This window comes from Rhea pennata, chromosome 4 (genome assembly GCF_028389875.1).
Source record: "Rhea pennata isolate bPtePen1 chromosome 4, bPtePen1.pri, whole genome shotgun sequence".
In the NCBI taxonomy this organism is placed as follows: domain Eukaryota; kingdom Metazoa; phylum Chordata; class Aves; order Rheiformes; family Rheidae; genus Rhea; species Rhea pennata.
The window spans coordinates 24,176,191-24,191,546 of NC_084666.1; the positions used below are offsets into that span (position 1 = coordinate 24,176,191).

At 37.5% G+C, this 15,356-nt stretch overlaps 1 protein-coding gene across 1 annotated transcript in view; it reads left to right on the forward strand.

Annotated features, from left to right (window-relative positions):
• The window catches only part of NWD2 (NACHT and WD repeat domain containing 2), a 52,239-nt gene that overhangs the window by 24,296 nt on the left and 12,587 nt on the right, over positions 1 to 15,356 (forward strand). The window contains exon 3 of the mRNA XM_062574797.1: positions 2,822 to 2,938. Within this exon, the coding sequence (XP_062430781.1) occupies positions 2,822 to 2,938 (117 nt within the window). The remainder of the gene's footprint in view (positions 1 to 2,821; positions 2,939 to 15,356) is intronic.

The following is a 15,356-nucleotide window of genomic DNA, read 5'->3' on the forward strand; positions in this document are numbered from 1 at the left end:
TAAAGTGTTGTAAAAATGTTGTTCAGTTTTCCCCAAATTCTGCTTCTAAATCTCCAGCCCTTCCTAGTATGCTAGTATTACTTGCCAGATCACTGCTCCCAAAAATCCAACTCTTCAGAGTATAAAAACACTGTTCTACTTGAAAACTGCTAAAGCCTATTAGACAACATCCTGTTCCTCATATTAGATTATTTTTGATGTATGTGCAGCTGTTACTTAATCAAAATAGCAAGTTTGGGGCTATTTGGTCTTAATTCCCTGAGTCACAGTGGAATTGCTGAATCTGCATGGTGGGAAAATCTAGCATGATTTTAGATCCTGGGCTATACAAGAGCTTCATCTGAAGGTCCTGGCTGATCAGCTGATTGGGGAGTCTCAGCTGCAGTGCTACATGAAAGGAATATCAAAAGAGATTTAAATAATAAAACATTTTTCTCCTTTTACTACCACGTGATATTCATGGGAAATGCTGATATAAGTTCCTTCGGTATCTTTGTTTCTCAGCCATCCTTGAGGAGACAGCTCAGTGACAGAAGTGAAATGTCTCCTCTAAATAGCTCACAATGCGCTGAATTCCTTGCAAGAGAAAACACCTCCACTTCCAAATGGACCATGATGTCGTCTCTAAGGGAGGAATAATTAAGTTTACCCAAGCTGATATTCATGGAAGCAAATTATTTTATTAGATGATAGTTTCAACACCAGGAGAGTCCTTACGTGGGATGAGGTGTGAGAGACAGCTCCACTGATACATTTCCAAAAATGACTGGGAAGTTATCACAGTGGTGCGGAAGCAAAGTAGGAAAAATTGTAGAAAAAAGTGCCCAAGAAAATTAGTAAAGCATTTTGGAGAAGGCTCTGAGGTAGACTTCATCTTTTCTCGCCTTTTCCATTCCTGATGTGTTGTGTTTTTTATGTTAGCATGCAAAATCAAGGCAGGCAGCCTGAAGTTGGTGGGTGCTGCTACAGAACGCGAATAGCACGTGTGGGGAAACAGAGCGCAGTGTATTCATTCCATCTCTGTATCTGTTTCCTCAATGGACTTCACTTCCTATTCAGTCAGAAAATATTTCTGAAGGGCAGGTGTTGGTTAAGACAGAGACAAAGTAAGGTGGGAAAGTTACTTCCAGAATGCTTGGTATTTCATACCTGAAATATACTACATTTTTAGGGGAAGACAGAAAGGCTAAAGAAAGTAGTAGTAATAATTCAAACAATCAGACAGTTGAACACAACACAAAGTTCAGTAATAAAGACATAAAGATAAATAACAAGGGGGAGAGAGAAAAGAAGGAACAAGTCTTTTTTTCTTCTAATGAGAATAAACGGAGGAAAAAAATGCATGAAATTGAGAGAGATGGGAAAGCTACTGGAGATGGAATTGTAAAGCAGAAGCCTTATGTTTCAGCAAAATTTTGGAACAGAATTTCTGTACAAAAATACAGATATGAAGTGTATTTTCTTGGCAGTGTGATCTACAATGCATTTCATACCATGGGCTATTTAACACATCAGTCAGATGGCACATTACCTGTCATGTTTGACAATTTTGTTTCTAATCCTACAAACACTGACATGGGTCCTTAACTTTTCTGCCAGAACTATCCAATATGGTTGTTGGTAATAAAATCAAACATGGGCATAAATACTTGTAGGATTAGGTCTTAAACCTCGACATTTATTGTTATGAGAAATTTCTGAAGGAGATTAACCTGCTGTAAAATGGTGAATTTAACTTTAATATGAACCTCTTATTGGTTCTTTTATTAGATCTTCAGATTGATTTTATGATCAACTTAGACAACAACCAGTTTTGTGGTTCAGTTTGTCACTGCACTATCAAATTGCTCCCACAGTACCAATAATACTATAATAAAATATTGTAGTATAGCTGTGTCTCAAAACAGCTTGATTTTATTTTAAGATTATCCATTCAGGCTTTTTTACAGGTTACATATGTTATTAAAAATCAGTAGTAGCTTAAGTTAGAGAGTATTTGCATAAACCAGAAGTTTTATTCCAAAATTGAGAAATGCATACGTATGATTCTTTTAAATTCAGTTTCCTACAATAAGAATTTTAAAGTCTTCGCAATTTAAATGTGTAGTGAAATCACACTTCCTCGCTTAATTTCTTTAAAGTTTAACAGCCATATTCCAGTTTCTTCTAGGAATTTGTTTGCAACTTATTACCATCACAAAACTGAGTCTGTAGCTAAGAATGAAAGGCTGAACAGCAGGCTATCTGCCACTGCATATCTATACAATCTGTGCTTCCAAAGTAGCAGAGAGCAACGAACCAAGGAAATACAGTATTACAGGGGTGCACATATTCTTTCTTTTGGGCCATGTGTGCTGTATGATTTTACGTCCAGTGAATACAAAAGACACAGGGTCCAAGTCCTGGTCCTGACTGATCCCCAGCAAAACTCCCACTAATTTCCATGAAGCCAGGATTTTATGCATGTGCTTGCCATTGCTACCTATCTGTTTTTTGTAATTTAACAGCACCTAAAGACTACCTCAGATCGAGATCTTGTCATGTTAATCTCTGTACAAAAATATGAATACAAAATGAGAGACTGTCCCTATCCAAAAGTATCTAAAACAGAAAAAAAATCTAGGCAGGAGAAGAGCCTTGAGTTGCTGTTCACCTAGGACAGCCGACCAGGCTGCACAAGGACCAGACGCAGGACTCGCAGACTTTAACAGGGCGGCAGAGCAATGCTGAGCAATACACACAGTGGTGGCAAGGTTAATTTGTAGTTTGATAGTTAGAAAAGGGGTAGGATAAATTAACCGTGTTGCATATTGATTTTCAGGTTATAGACTTGTACTGGGGAGTTGAAGCAGACGAATGGGACAGTCCTGAGCTGCAAAAGACTCGTATGAAGCTGCTAGAAGATTGCTTGAAAACTTCTGCAGGTCCATGTTTTGTTGTGGGTATAAAAATAATGTTTTACTTTAAAACAAAAATACGCTATTAGCCATCCTAACATGAGTGACATGTAACAAATGTATTCTGTTTTTCTCTCTAAAATGTTTGATATTCTTTGCTGCACGCTTATTATATTGCTGCCAAAGGTTTTCCTACACGGTGCTGCAGGTTATCAGTGCTTATGCAGCGTTAGTGGGGAAGCGCCTTACATGGCCAGGCCCAGCAGTGCCCGGCCGGGGAGGGCTGGACTGCTCGTTTAAGGAGACCACCACTAATTAGTCCTTGGCACTTCTCGCAAAGGCATGATGTAAGTAAGGCCTGGAAGGACTTACTTACAAAAGCACAGCAGCAGGCAAGGGCTATCTGCTATGAGCTACCCTATGCTGTGGGCTGCAGTAAACCTGGGAGAAATTAGGATAGCATGTTTTAGAGGGTCAAAAGACTGGAGGTCAGTGGCATCTTGAGAAGACTGTGATTTTCTTCTTTTTATTTTTTTCCCTACTTTCAACCTTCTCTTGACTATTGCCAGAAAAAGTATTGCTTTTAGGATTCTTCTAGAGTTAGCAAAACTGGCAAAAAGGGTTCATCTTCACTGGCTTTTCCTACTAGGTCTAAAACAGCAACTGAAACACCTTTACAGAAGTGGTTTCTAAAGCTCTGAATGGTGGAGAGATACTTCTCTGTGGACAAACCTGATATTTTACATCAAGCACAACAGACAGTGTCCAGCCATTCCTCATAGCTTTTTCAGCTGCAGTAATATGAATTTATGAAGTCATGCCAAACATTGTTTAGGGTGCAATAAGTGAAAAGGCACTGGGAATAGACTGCATATATTAAATCCTGCCAGGTATGCTTTCACTCTTTCCAGTGAACCATGTACAATAGATTTTGCTGTCACTGATTTTATATTAACTATATGATTCAGAATAGTACAAAAATGTATTTCACTGTGGTGCTTAGAAAGATTTGTTGCATGTTTCAAGGTGAACATAAGTAACAAAAAATATTTTAAGAGCAGTTTAGAGCATGGCATACCAACTGTATTAAGTTTTGATGCATAGACAGAAATGTACTGATTTTTGATAAATGGAATACTTTTACCAGCTTTTTAGAGAGGCATAACCTTTTTGTCCATAAAGACTAAGACTTTTTTTAAAAAAACTTTGTGGACAGATCTAGATGTAACTCTAATGAGACTGGTTATTTTGTGCTATAAACTGCATATTCGATATCTTCTGTTAAAGTACCAAAACAAAAGATGAAGAGATTTGGGAAGAATTTGGATTTATTTTGCATATGAGAGGACTTAGGTGAAAGAGGGACTTTAATTAAAGTACAAAAATGACCACAATGAGTAAGATTTGCTATGACCAAGGATACTTCTCTTGAAGAAACGTATATCTGACTACTATTCTAACATGTATTTAACTCTTTATCAGCTGTCTTGAGTCTCCAGCATTTTAAGAAGTAAATGGGGGATATACAAAAAAAATTTTCTGTGCATAATTGTAGGACTGCAAAGATACTAGGAAAAGTATTTAGCTGAATAAACCCCTGTAAAAACTTTGAAGGACATCAGCAGCTTTCCTTTGACAGCTTTAATTCCATAAATTAATCTTTCCTATTATGCCCCAATCAAATGCAAAACATATTCGATCTGTCAAGCATGAAAGATCATACTAAGGAACCATTTTCCTAAGTTTAGTACAAAGTAGCTGAAAGGCAGCTATAGGAAGAAGAGGACCTAGAATAGTTTAAAGAACTGATAGCTCCACAAGTCTCTAAGAACCACTAGGAAAAAGTTACTGAAATGATAATGCCAAACTAGAACTACTGCATGTTGCAAAAAAGCAGGAAATCCTAAGATTTGCAGCCTGAAAATAGAAAATGTTTGGGGATCTAGGATTTATATTTTTTTGAACTTAAATGTCACATTGCATATATCAGTAGTGTAGTATTTATAGCATAAAGCATCTTAAGGATAAGTTTCTAAAATGGGCTCTAGCGTAGATTACAAGGACACTAACATCTTCCATCATATGTAAGAATCTAACATTTTGACCTGAGTCTTTAGATGTTTGATTTAGTGGTAAGTATTCAGACCATACCTTTGCTATTCCAAATTGTCCTTTCTTGTATTGCTAAAAAATAATTTGGAGAAGGTAGCTGAATTTAGATAAAAGGGAAGACTAACTGAACTGCAATTCTTAGATTTGTCGTAATGAGGAAAAGAACAGTTTTGGAAAAACTGCAAGTCCTAGGGTTTAGGGTTTTTTTAAGCAAACAAGTTTAAAAATTTAAGTAATAACCTGGAATTCTGTGGGTACAGAGAAGGTACTGAAAGGGTACAAAATGCTCCGTGTGCTACAAAGGCTACAGATTTTTTCTCTCTACGACAAGGGTTAGACAAAGAGCAAGCTGTAGGGTACTGTGCAACTTGTATTTTTATCGTGCCTGCACAGGCGTCTCTCTCTCTCTCTCACCCCGTTTCGTCCACCTGCTTACATGAGCCTGTCAATGTGCTTCAGAGCCTCCTGTCCTCACTGTGGAGCCAGTCAGGTGTCAGGGTGACAACACAGGTCACATCATCATCCCCAGATCAGTACTGATGATAGCCGGGATTCGTCCTTACAGATCTCATCTCAGTCTGGACTAGACACCCTTAGGGCCAGTGGAGAGGTGTGGGTACCTCCACTCGTATCAGAGTCATCACCTGGAGCTGGCTTTCCACCGACAGCAAGTGAAAACTAGCCAATTAGGCTATTTAGTTCAGCTCTTGATATTAATTAAGGCCTTTAGCTATCTAAAGTATCGTTAATATATAGTGGTTACTTGTGCAATTATTTTGCTGTCCTTTTATTGATATTGCCTAAATAAGACTGTGGTTTAAATGATTGAAACCTGCCCTTGGGTGGGTACAAGAACTGGCCAGCTTCTCTACAAGATCTTGTAGAACTTACCTTGCGGATTATAGCATGTGGGTGCGCTCTGCCACCTGTGCAACCCCACGCGGTCTCTGCCTGAACTGATGTCCTTGCATGGCTGTCTCCTGTAAATTTTAAAGGGAGAAATGGAAATCAAATGTCAGTTTGTCACCTGTAGCAATTTGCTGTGTTAAATATGTTTAGAGTTGTACTTAAATGTTAGTTATGCCAACACTTTCAAATTGAATTATAGCTCATTGCTATAATTGCATACCAAATTCTAAAAGCCTTGCAATTCAAAATGCAATGGAAAATGCAGCACTGAATTATAGCACTAACAGAATAAAATAATAATAAAGGTGCTTATTCTGTCTTCAAAACTCTAATGTAGTGCTAGGGATAGCACCGAAGTTCATATTTCTCTTTACTTGGTACATTTAGAGGGTCTCAAATGCACTTTTTAATGGTCTTAGACCAAGATGTAGGTAACAAACTTTTTTTTATAAAAAATAGCTTAAGTTCATCAGTTGTTCCCTTTCATTGTCTGAAGAGAATACTTAATTAGCCTATAATCTTCCCTTACGATCTCTGTTTTGCATTACTAATGATAGCCTCCAAAAATATGGCAATAAGATGAAGTTATTTTCATATTCATACCAAGATACAGAGCAAAGGAGAGTTTCCTAATGGAATTATTGTCAATACAAAGGAAATACGAATACCAAATTTTTAACTACCCTCAACATGAACTTTGAAGTTACCCGAGTACATTTTGAATGTATAATTATTAGAGCGCAACCTTTGGCAGGTGTTTGTGCAAAAAAGTACTGGTTCTTTGTCTCTGGGGGCAAAAAAATAGCAATCAAAAAAAAACATGGTAAAGAATGGAAAGCCAGCTCTTGGCAATTCAGCAAAATCATACAGGTAAAACAAGATCCTCGGTGAATAAAAACAGCATGTTGAATTTATTTATCCCCCAGATTTCTTTTCTGTTTTATCCTATATTAATGCTGTATGTTCAGCTTTACTTACTTTCTCTTATTAAGGTCAGCATACTCCTAATAGTATAAGGAAGAATACTGCCTCGACAGATGATAGATTACATGCATAAAATTGTAATGAGAACCTGCCTGGAACCAGTGCATTCCATTCAGATATATTTATTACCCCCCTCCCCCCCCCAAAAAAATAACAGCTTTAATGCAATTCAGAGTTCAGCAAGGGATGTAAGTAAGGAAAGGATGAGGGATTAATTTATGAAGCAGAACTGACTGCTAATTCTGAAGGAAAGTAACTGAATCAAATAACAGAAATCACTGAGTAGATTTGGCAACTATCTAGATATAAAGCACATAAATACATCTGTTAATTCAAACTGAGCTTTCATCTGTGATCACTGGTATAAACCTTGGAGATTTTTTGCCCCCTGTAATTGAAATCAGCTGATCCAAAGAATAGCAGACACTTTTTCTACCTCCTCTGCTCAAACAGGCATTGCAATTTACATTATCACTCTAAAATTATTGACAGTTTGTTGTTAATTTGAGCATTAATGCATTATTAGACAAAACCAAGCATTATAAAATGAGGATCCTAGTAGGAATTTAAAAGTATGTTAGCAATTTACAATATTTGTCATGTCCTTAAATCACCCTGTAATTAAAGATGACATATGGTAAAACCAAGGAGACTGTACAACTGATGGGTACATTTCAGAATTTAATTTTCTCAAGAAAACAGATTTAGATTATAGTTTTTAAGTGTGGGGAAACAGACCGAACCAGATCCAGAATGCACAACCCAACTTTCCCAATAAAATATATTCCAAGAAACAAATATCATAAACTACCAAAGTCTGAAATTAAATTTTCTTCTAACTTAGCATTGATTCAAAATCCATTCAAATAAGAACTTGCACTAACATAAGTGGGTTTGGGTTCATATAGCGTATCAGGAATGGCTCCATAGGACTTGCTGGCATTTATCTGAAGTAGATGTCTGAGGACAATAATCCTGTTTTGGAATGGACTAGGCCAACTGGAAAGACTTTTCTGCCAATGTCTAAGGAAAGCTTTGCATATTTTTTTAAACCCTTCAAAACCAGAAAAAAGTGATTAAACCTTAAAAACGTAGTATGTGACTTTCCCCTGAGTGAACTTTGGTCTTTCTCTTCCACAGTCTGCAGACTAACAAGCAAAGGGTGTGTATTTTCCCTTTCTGTGTTATTTGTCTCTGGGACAACACACACACACGCACACACATGTAGCGGGATCAAAGCATAGGATCAAAGCAAAGATATAAGGCAGCCTCTGCATGAACATAAAATTTACATGTTTTTCAGTTGTTTCTTGATTTAGTCTTAAAATAGCTTGCATTTTTAATCTATGCAAGACTGTATGATTTTCTTTTAAGTCACTGCATTTCTTTTTCTTGACATAGAGTTCTTCAAGCTGTCTTCTAAAAAGGTTAAGTATTATATTTAAAACAAATAACCATGTTAGTGAGACTAAGATTTGTATAAACTCAGATTTGTATCAAGCTGTGTATAATAGATGGAGAAAGAAATAGGCTGGCTGAGATGTGAGATTTATTTTCTCTTGACCCTCAGAATAGCTTTTCCAAACCATCTCCTGAGATAGTATTGTAGTCAACCAGATGTAATGATCTGCTCTGTGAATGAAACAGTAGCCAGAATCAGAAAGCCAACATCAGCTCTACTGTGCACGTGAGAAAAAATAATAATCCTAAAACTTCCAGTTCTATGTAAAGCAATGCCTTTCCTTACTGTACTTAGCAGGTAGTTGATACGTTCAAAGGGAGCTCTTAACCACTATTGCTTGCACCTAGTGTATAAAACTCCCCTTTTCCCAAATACTTACTGTGACTACTGGAAACCTTTGGTTCTCCAGAAACAGACTGGACACAAACCCCTACCCACAAAGTAACTAGTTCACTTTCCAGTCTGAATGTTGGTAAATCCAGCTAATAGTAGCTGGGTCTTTTTTAAAAAAATAATCAGTGTATAGTTTTACAGGATTTTTTCCTTCAGGAAAAGATATGAACTTACAGAGTAAAATAGGAGAAAGTATGAGTGTTCTATCTTGTGATGCTGCTCTGCATCCATAAGGTATTGCCTCTCCTCTGTTAAAATATTTGCTTTCAGTGCAAAGTGATTTTTCACTTGCTTAGAACACTATAGAAACTATAATTATTATGAGTAAGCTGTTTGTTCTTTTCTTGTTCAAGTATTTTGCATGGGATAGAAGCTGTTTAAAAAAATGCAGAATACCAGTGTTACTCAGTAGCTGAAAGAACAGTGCATCACCTGGCAAAGTCCTACCGCAGAGCGTCTACGGGGCCGCAGCCGCCCCATCACACGGCACGTGCAAAACAGCGTTCTTCTGAGATCAGTGTCGTGACCTGAAGATCTTTGCTATCTTTCATTCATTTCCATGGGGACTTGCTGCAGAATTTGCAAACTTCTGGCTAATAACTTGACTTGTTACTTGCAGGCAATATTCACAGATTTGCTGTATACTGCCCATTAATTTTAGATTTGATTACCTTTTAGTTAAAAGTAAGTGGTAGAAAAGACATGGAGATGCCTAACAAAAAACTGCTACATCTAAGGTTTTATTTTGACTTGTTTCACTTTTGAAGAAGTACAGCAAATGAAAGGTAAGAGGATTTGTAAAGATGATTTTTTTTAATTTATATTTTAAATTGAAAGCTAATAACAGCTAGTATTGAAGAACAATAATATTTGAAATACAGCAGTTGAGAACATGGCTTTATGAAAGGATGGATTTATATTTATGCTGATTAGGGTTAGCATTCTCAGTGCAATATTTGGTTGATTCTCAGTGCAATATTGACTGTAAGGCTGTTGGTACTCTGAATAATTGAAATAATGTTGATTTTTCATAAGCCACAACCCTTATCAAGTATATAGAGGATGTGGTTTATGAAGCCAAGGAAAGTTTTAATCTCTGTTATCACAGCACTTGCTTAAGTCTATCTCCTCTTGATAGACATCACTAAATAAAGGAATATGAGTGGAAATAATAAAACTAATACTTTAAGGTACCTGACTAGCTATGTCATTGATTTTTTTAAAAACTACAGATAAAATACTTACATTTCTGAGCATAATTCCATGTATTCAGAATGTTAAGAAAAGAAATAATATTTTAAAAAATAAGTAGAAAATCCAAAGAGTGTTGTAGTGAAGATTTTAATTAAAAAAAATACAAAACCACTTTACCTTTTTTGTTGGTTTATGAGCAAAATATTCCAAGCCAACTGAATGGCTACAAAGTCAAAATCTAGGTCAAGTACTTATATCAGTTTTGAAAATAATACTCTTAAGACGTTCTAAGGAAATATTCAAATTTTTGCATGAATAACCTAATTCAAATATAGAAAGAAAAGAGGAGATTGTTATTTTGAATTTTGGTTTAGCATAGTCATTATTGTGAAGCCTACAATGCTGCTATAAACTTGCATCCACTAGTTTGCTTGTATCACGTTATCTTAACTTTTGTTCGTGTGTTATTTTCTTCTTGATACAACATTTTTCTGTCCCCCTGCCATTGCATGTTCTCTTTAGATGTTCTTTGTGATTCTTCAAACAACTGGATGAAATGGTTTCATCAGCTGAAATTCCTAATTATGCCCTTCAGAAGCTGCCAAGTGGCATCAGTCACAACCAAAGTTATAAAATGCTTTAACTTACAGTAATCTCATTTTCATTCACTAAGTAGTATTCTAGGTAATTAACATTCCCCATGTTTGGCCCATGAACAATGGCAATTTTACATTATTTAGAAAAGATCTGCTGTCTCTCCTTTAAAAAAAAGACAAGACTTTAATCCAGGATTGGATTGCCAGTCATCAAGAACACATAAGTATCCGAAAAATCAGCCCACCGGTCTCTTTTGAGGGGCAGTTCAGGGTCTAGCGCAAATGTGATTGGTTTGCACGAGCAAAGTATTTGTGAGTATTTGACAGGAGTATTTGCAGATCCCGTGGTGCCTGAGAAAACGTGCTACCTCTGTGCAGAGGCGGACGGGGCGCGTACATGCGGGGAAGCCTCTCCGCGGAGGATCGTGGTTTACTGCTGCTGGTCCCTGACTGGTGACCAGACCGGCGACCGGCTCTTGAATGGCAGTGGCCTTCAGGTACCAGACCGTGAGCTGATGCCCCTATCTGAAATTCCTGCAGTTCCCCAGTAGTTTTCCACTCATCATATTTGCTCAGTGGTTTCTTCCTCCAGCTGTGAACTGACAGAGCCTTTAGGCCTCCTTTTGCTTCAGTTTAGTTTCTTCAGATAGTAATTAAATAATCCATGAAAATGGTTCCTCCCCTTCCGCCATGTGAAAGGTGAGAAACACGCGTACCAATCATTTATGAACATACCGAAGTGCTTGATACTTTTTCATCAGTCAGTGTTTTCCGAGCGATGGCTCAGAGGGAGTACTGCTGTGAAATGGGCTGCAGCTGCACCTTTACCTAAGCACTGCTGGCCCTGTTTAGGAAGGAAAATTATAGTCTTACTGTGTGTGTCTTTTCTTGCCCAAGGAGTTAACTAATCATTTCTTTTCGCCTTTGAAGGATTAGATATCAATTATCTGTTCAGAGAATACCAGCTATCAGTTTTCCCAAATAACAAGCCCTGAATCCAATGCTAGTCAGCTTAGAAAGAGTGTTTTGTTATAGCTGGCAAATAAGCATACAGAAATCATAAATAAAAGTCATCAAAATCCAGAAATAAGCCAAAATAAGTAATATTCCACATGTACTTAATGTTGATCTGATGTTACACCAGAAAAGCACCTACAAGTGAAAGTGCTTTCCCTCCCAGGATGTGTCTTAGGCCTGATTGACAGCAAGGCTAATTCTAGAGAAAAGTTTATTAAATACTGCTTATATAGCACCATCCTCTGCAGCTGCAGAGGTTTGGCTAAGGCTTGCATTGTATTGCCCATAGTAGAGCTCCTGGTTTGCACTGCCTTGTCTATTGTAGGATTCCCGTTATTTTTTGGAATAGAAGATAGCCAGTGAAGATAGCCAGTCTGCTTCTCTGCATGGACTAGATTCAGTCTTCCAAAAGAAATCTATCCCTTTGAGCCCTGTTTCTCTTCTGCTGACAATATGTATCAGGGAGAAAAATAACCTCGAACCATTACTGAGCACAATTTGTCTGTAAGCATGGGCAAAACCATCAGAAAAAAACAAACAAACAAACAAAAACTTATAGGTCAAATTAGCTCTAAGTGAGATTGTTACCATCACTCCTAATATCCATCATCCTCTTACTTCAGATATCAATAATGTAATCACTATCAAAAAATTTTTATTCAACCATCAGTCATAGCTCTTCCTGTAGCAAAATTGTAAGAAGTTTGACTTTCTAAAGCCAGTGTTCCTAGTACATTTAATTTTTTTTCTGTTGATGAAAGCATCTGTTGGAGTCTTATGTAGCTGACACTGTGACTGCAAAACATTACTTTTGAAATAATTTTTCCTGATCACCTCATGCCCGTAATGTATCCATTTCAAGAATAATAAAAGTGCATTGCAGTGCTGCAGGCTCCATTCTCTCTCATCTTGAACATGGAGGCAACATCTCTGTATTAACCACGGAGCGCTGCTGTGAAATGGGCTGCACCTGCACCTTGACCTAAAAGGGAGGCTGACGGTTGTTCTTCTCCAATTACTGAGGCTCCAAAAAATTCGTGACAAAACTTCCAGTTGCTCTTGTTTGAGGGGGAATAGTGCACCTTTTGAAGAAAGGCTTCAGGCTCTGCAGCTTCCCAAGAGTTCTTTGCATTAAATGCTTTCTCTGAAGTTATATTATCTCCCGATCATCTTAAAAGACAAGCGCTTCATTCGTTGTTCATTTTTGTGATGATTTCCTGTGTCTGCAAGTCACGTAAAGTATGCAATAGGATGGAGTGCATAAAAGTAACCATTTAGCCTTGCTACTTTGATTTAGCTTTCTTTTCTTGCATTGGTATGATGTATTGTTTAAACTGTGGTTCAGCCTTCTCAAGTCAAGGGCATATCATTCTCTTCATGGTCCTATTCCCCCATGAATGAATATCCAGATTTTTACCGCTGATGCCTGTTTCACATCAAAAGGAAGAGATTGCCCTTCCTGCCCTCCCCTGCAGTCCTATCCAGAAACAGTCTTCACTACCTGTCTTTGCTTCTCCTCGCTTCTTTTGTTTTTATGGAGATAAGCCTGACATGCATAAGAGACACAAAATGAGATAAAATAGAAACAAACTTTATTAAAACTGTTTGCTGAGCTGCTATTCATAGTATTGAAAGCTTTGCAACAGCACATTATCTGGACTGTTCGCAATTATCTGATGAACTGAGTAGAAGTTGGGAGTTCCAGTTATTAGAAATCCTTGCTGGACTTTGGTCCTATCGCACAATACACTTCCTTGTCCATGACAAGAAGGCTGAAAGATACTAATGGAGGTGTATTTTTTTTAATGCATATTTTTCTTCTATTGTTGGAGAGATTTTTTTTTTTCACCATCACCGTTTAACTGTACTATCCTGTTCTGCATACTGTGATAAACACTAAGTTTTGGGCACTGTGGAGAGGTGGCATTATTGTCTACCAGACAATGTCTAATGTCCCTGACAGTAAAAAATTGCCTTCGAACCTTCATTTACTTTACATCCCTGAGAAACAAGTCTATTAATGGTGTTTAGCTGCTGTAGGACACACTCAAGGGTCATATCAGGCTCATGGGGACTGTATTACTCCATGCAAGTAGTGACATCGTTTTCTTGACATTTAATTAAAAAAATTAGGTTTCCATTTACAGACTAAATGAATTCCAATCTGTTTAGCTCTAATAAGAAATCAAAGAAAAACAGCAAAAAGAAATTTGCAGCAATATGGCATATCATGTTACAACTAGCTTCAGCTTTCCCAAAGTCAGCTCATTTTGTTAGAAATTGCTTGGTTACAATGGCTGTTGTAAATGTTTATCCCTCCGTTATATCATCAGTGCTCTCTGCTCTGATAATGCTCATTAATTAACACTTTCTGATACCTTTCTAGTGTCTGTATACGTTACTGAGAAGCACAGCCTTAATTATGTTACTGAATAGTATAAGGATGTGGTCTAACTTCAAAAGAGTATGTGGGATTAGGATGGAATTTGCAGTCCTGAAGGTCCCTCCTCCACTGCTGCAGTTACCTGCGGAGGCAGGAAAAATCTTCTCTAACCCTTCTTCTACCCTACCTTTACTCACAGCCCTCCTTCCTTATTTATTCTTTTGGCTGATCTTCTCACCTATCACCCCAGCTCAGGGAGATCAAAGACCCAGCAATAACAAGCAGTGAGGGGAAAGGCAACAAAATTAACTAAACTGGTGCTCCATGATCATGTATAAGATGGGAGAAAGGGGTTGGAGAAAGAGAGCACTGATATTTTCACATCCAGGAGAAAGGAGAGTTCTGATAAAGCAAGATATGTCAGGGAGGTAATTACAGATGTGTGTCATGAGTGTCTTCTGAGGAGGTACATTCATTCTGCATGATGGGCTGTTAGCTCCTGTCCGGTATGTCCTGGGAAGTCATTCATTATTATTTCAAGTCTCTCTGCCACTAGGGACAAGCTTCGAGATTTAAAAATGTTGCACTGTGGGTGAAGTTCAGAGATGAGGGAATTGGTTCGCTTACAGCTGGGTTTGGCTGCTATCTTTAATTCTCTGAAGGACAGGTTAAGGGTCAAATAACTCCACCATCATTTGCTTCTTACACTTCATGTCAGGAACATTACTCACTTACTAAGAGTAAAATCTTAGGTATTTGCACCTCATACTTCCAGTCCCCCCTCGTCAGCTTTCTTACATAGTAGTTCAGCAGCCCTTTCTTGCTTTTCAAGGAACTGAGACCAATACCCATTTGGTAAGTCACTGACTCTGAATTTTTTGAAATACCTATATCTTCCCCCAGCGTACATCTGCAGTGCCTCCAAGGGAAAAAGAGCCTTTGTGGAACACCGTACCATAACATTTCTCAAGCCAGGGATGAAAAAATCTATTTCTCAGCACAAAAATACCTTTATTATACTTTCAATTTTCTGTTCACATGAATAATTTCAGTTTAAAAATAAAAAGATGTTTCTTATTTTATCTTTTGTATAGTCAGCCAAAGTTCTAAAAGTTAAATCTGTTTTCCTGTATGCTTCAGCAAAAGGATTGGAGGTATGAGCACGTTATTATTATCACCTCGATATAGGGAGAATCAAATGAAGATGTTTGATACTGCTCCATGGCATCATTTTTCTCTTTAAACAAGATGAACAATCTAAAGTGGTAATCCCCTCCCTGCTGATACCTAAGGACACAAGATCCTTTACATATTAACAGTCAAAATAGTAAAGCTTATTTTGCAAGCTATTATTAACCTCATTTTATAGATGGGCAATCTGGGGCAGTGGCAAAAGCAGCAGCAAGGTG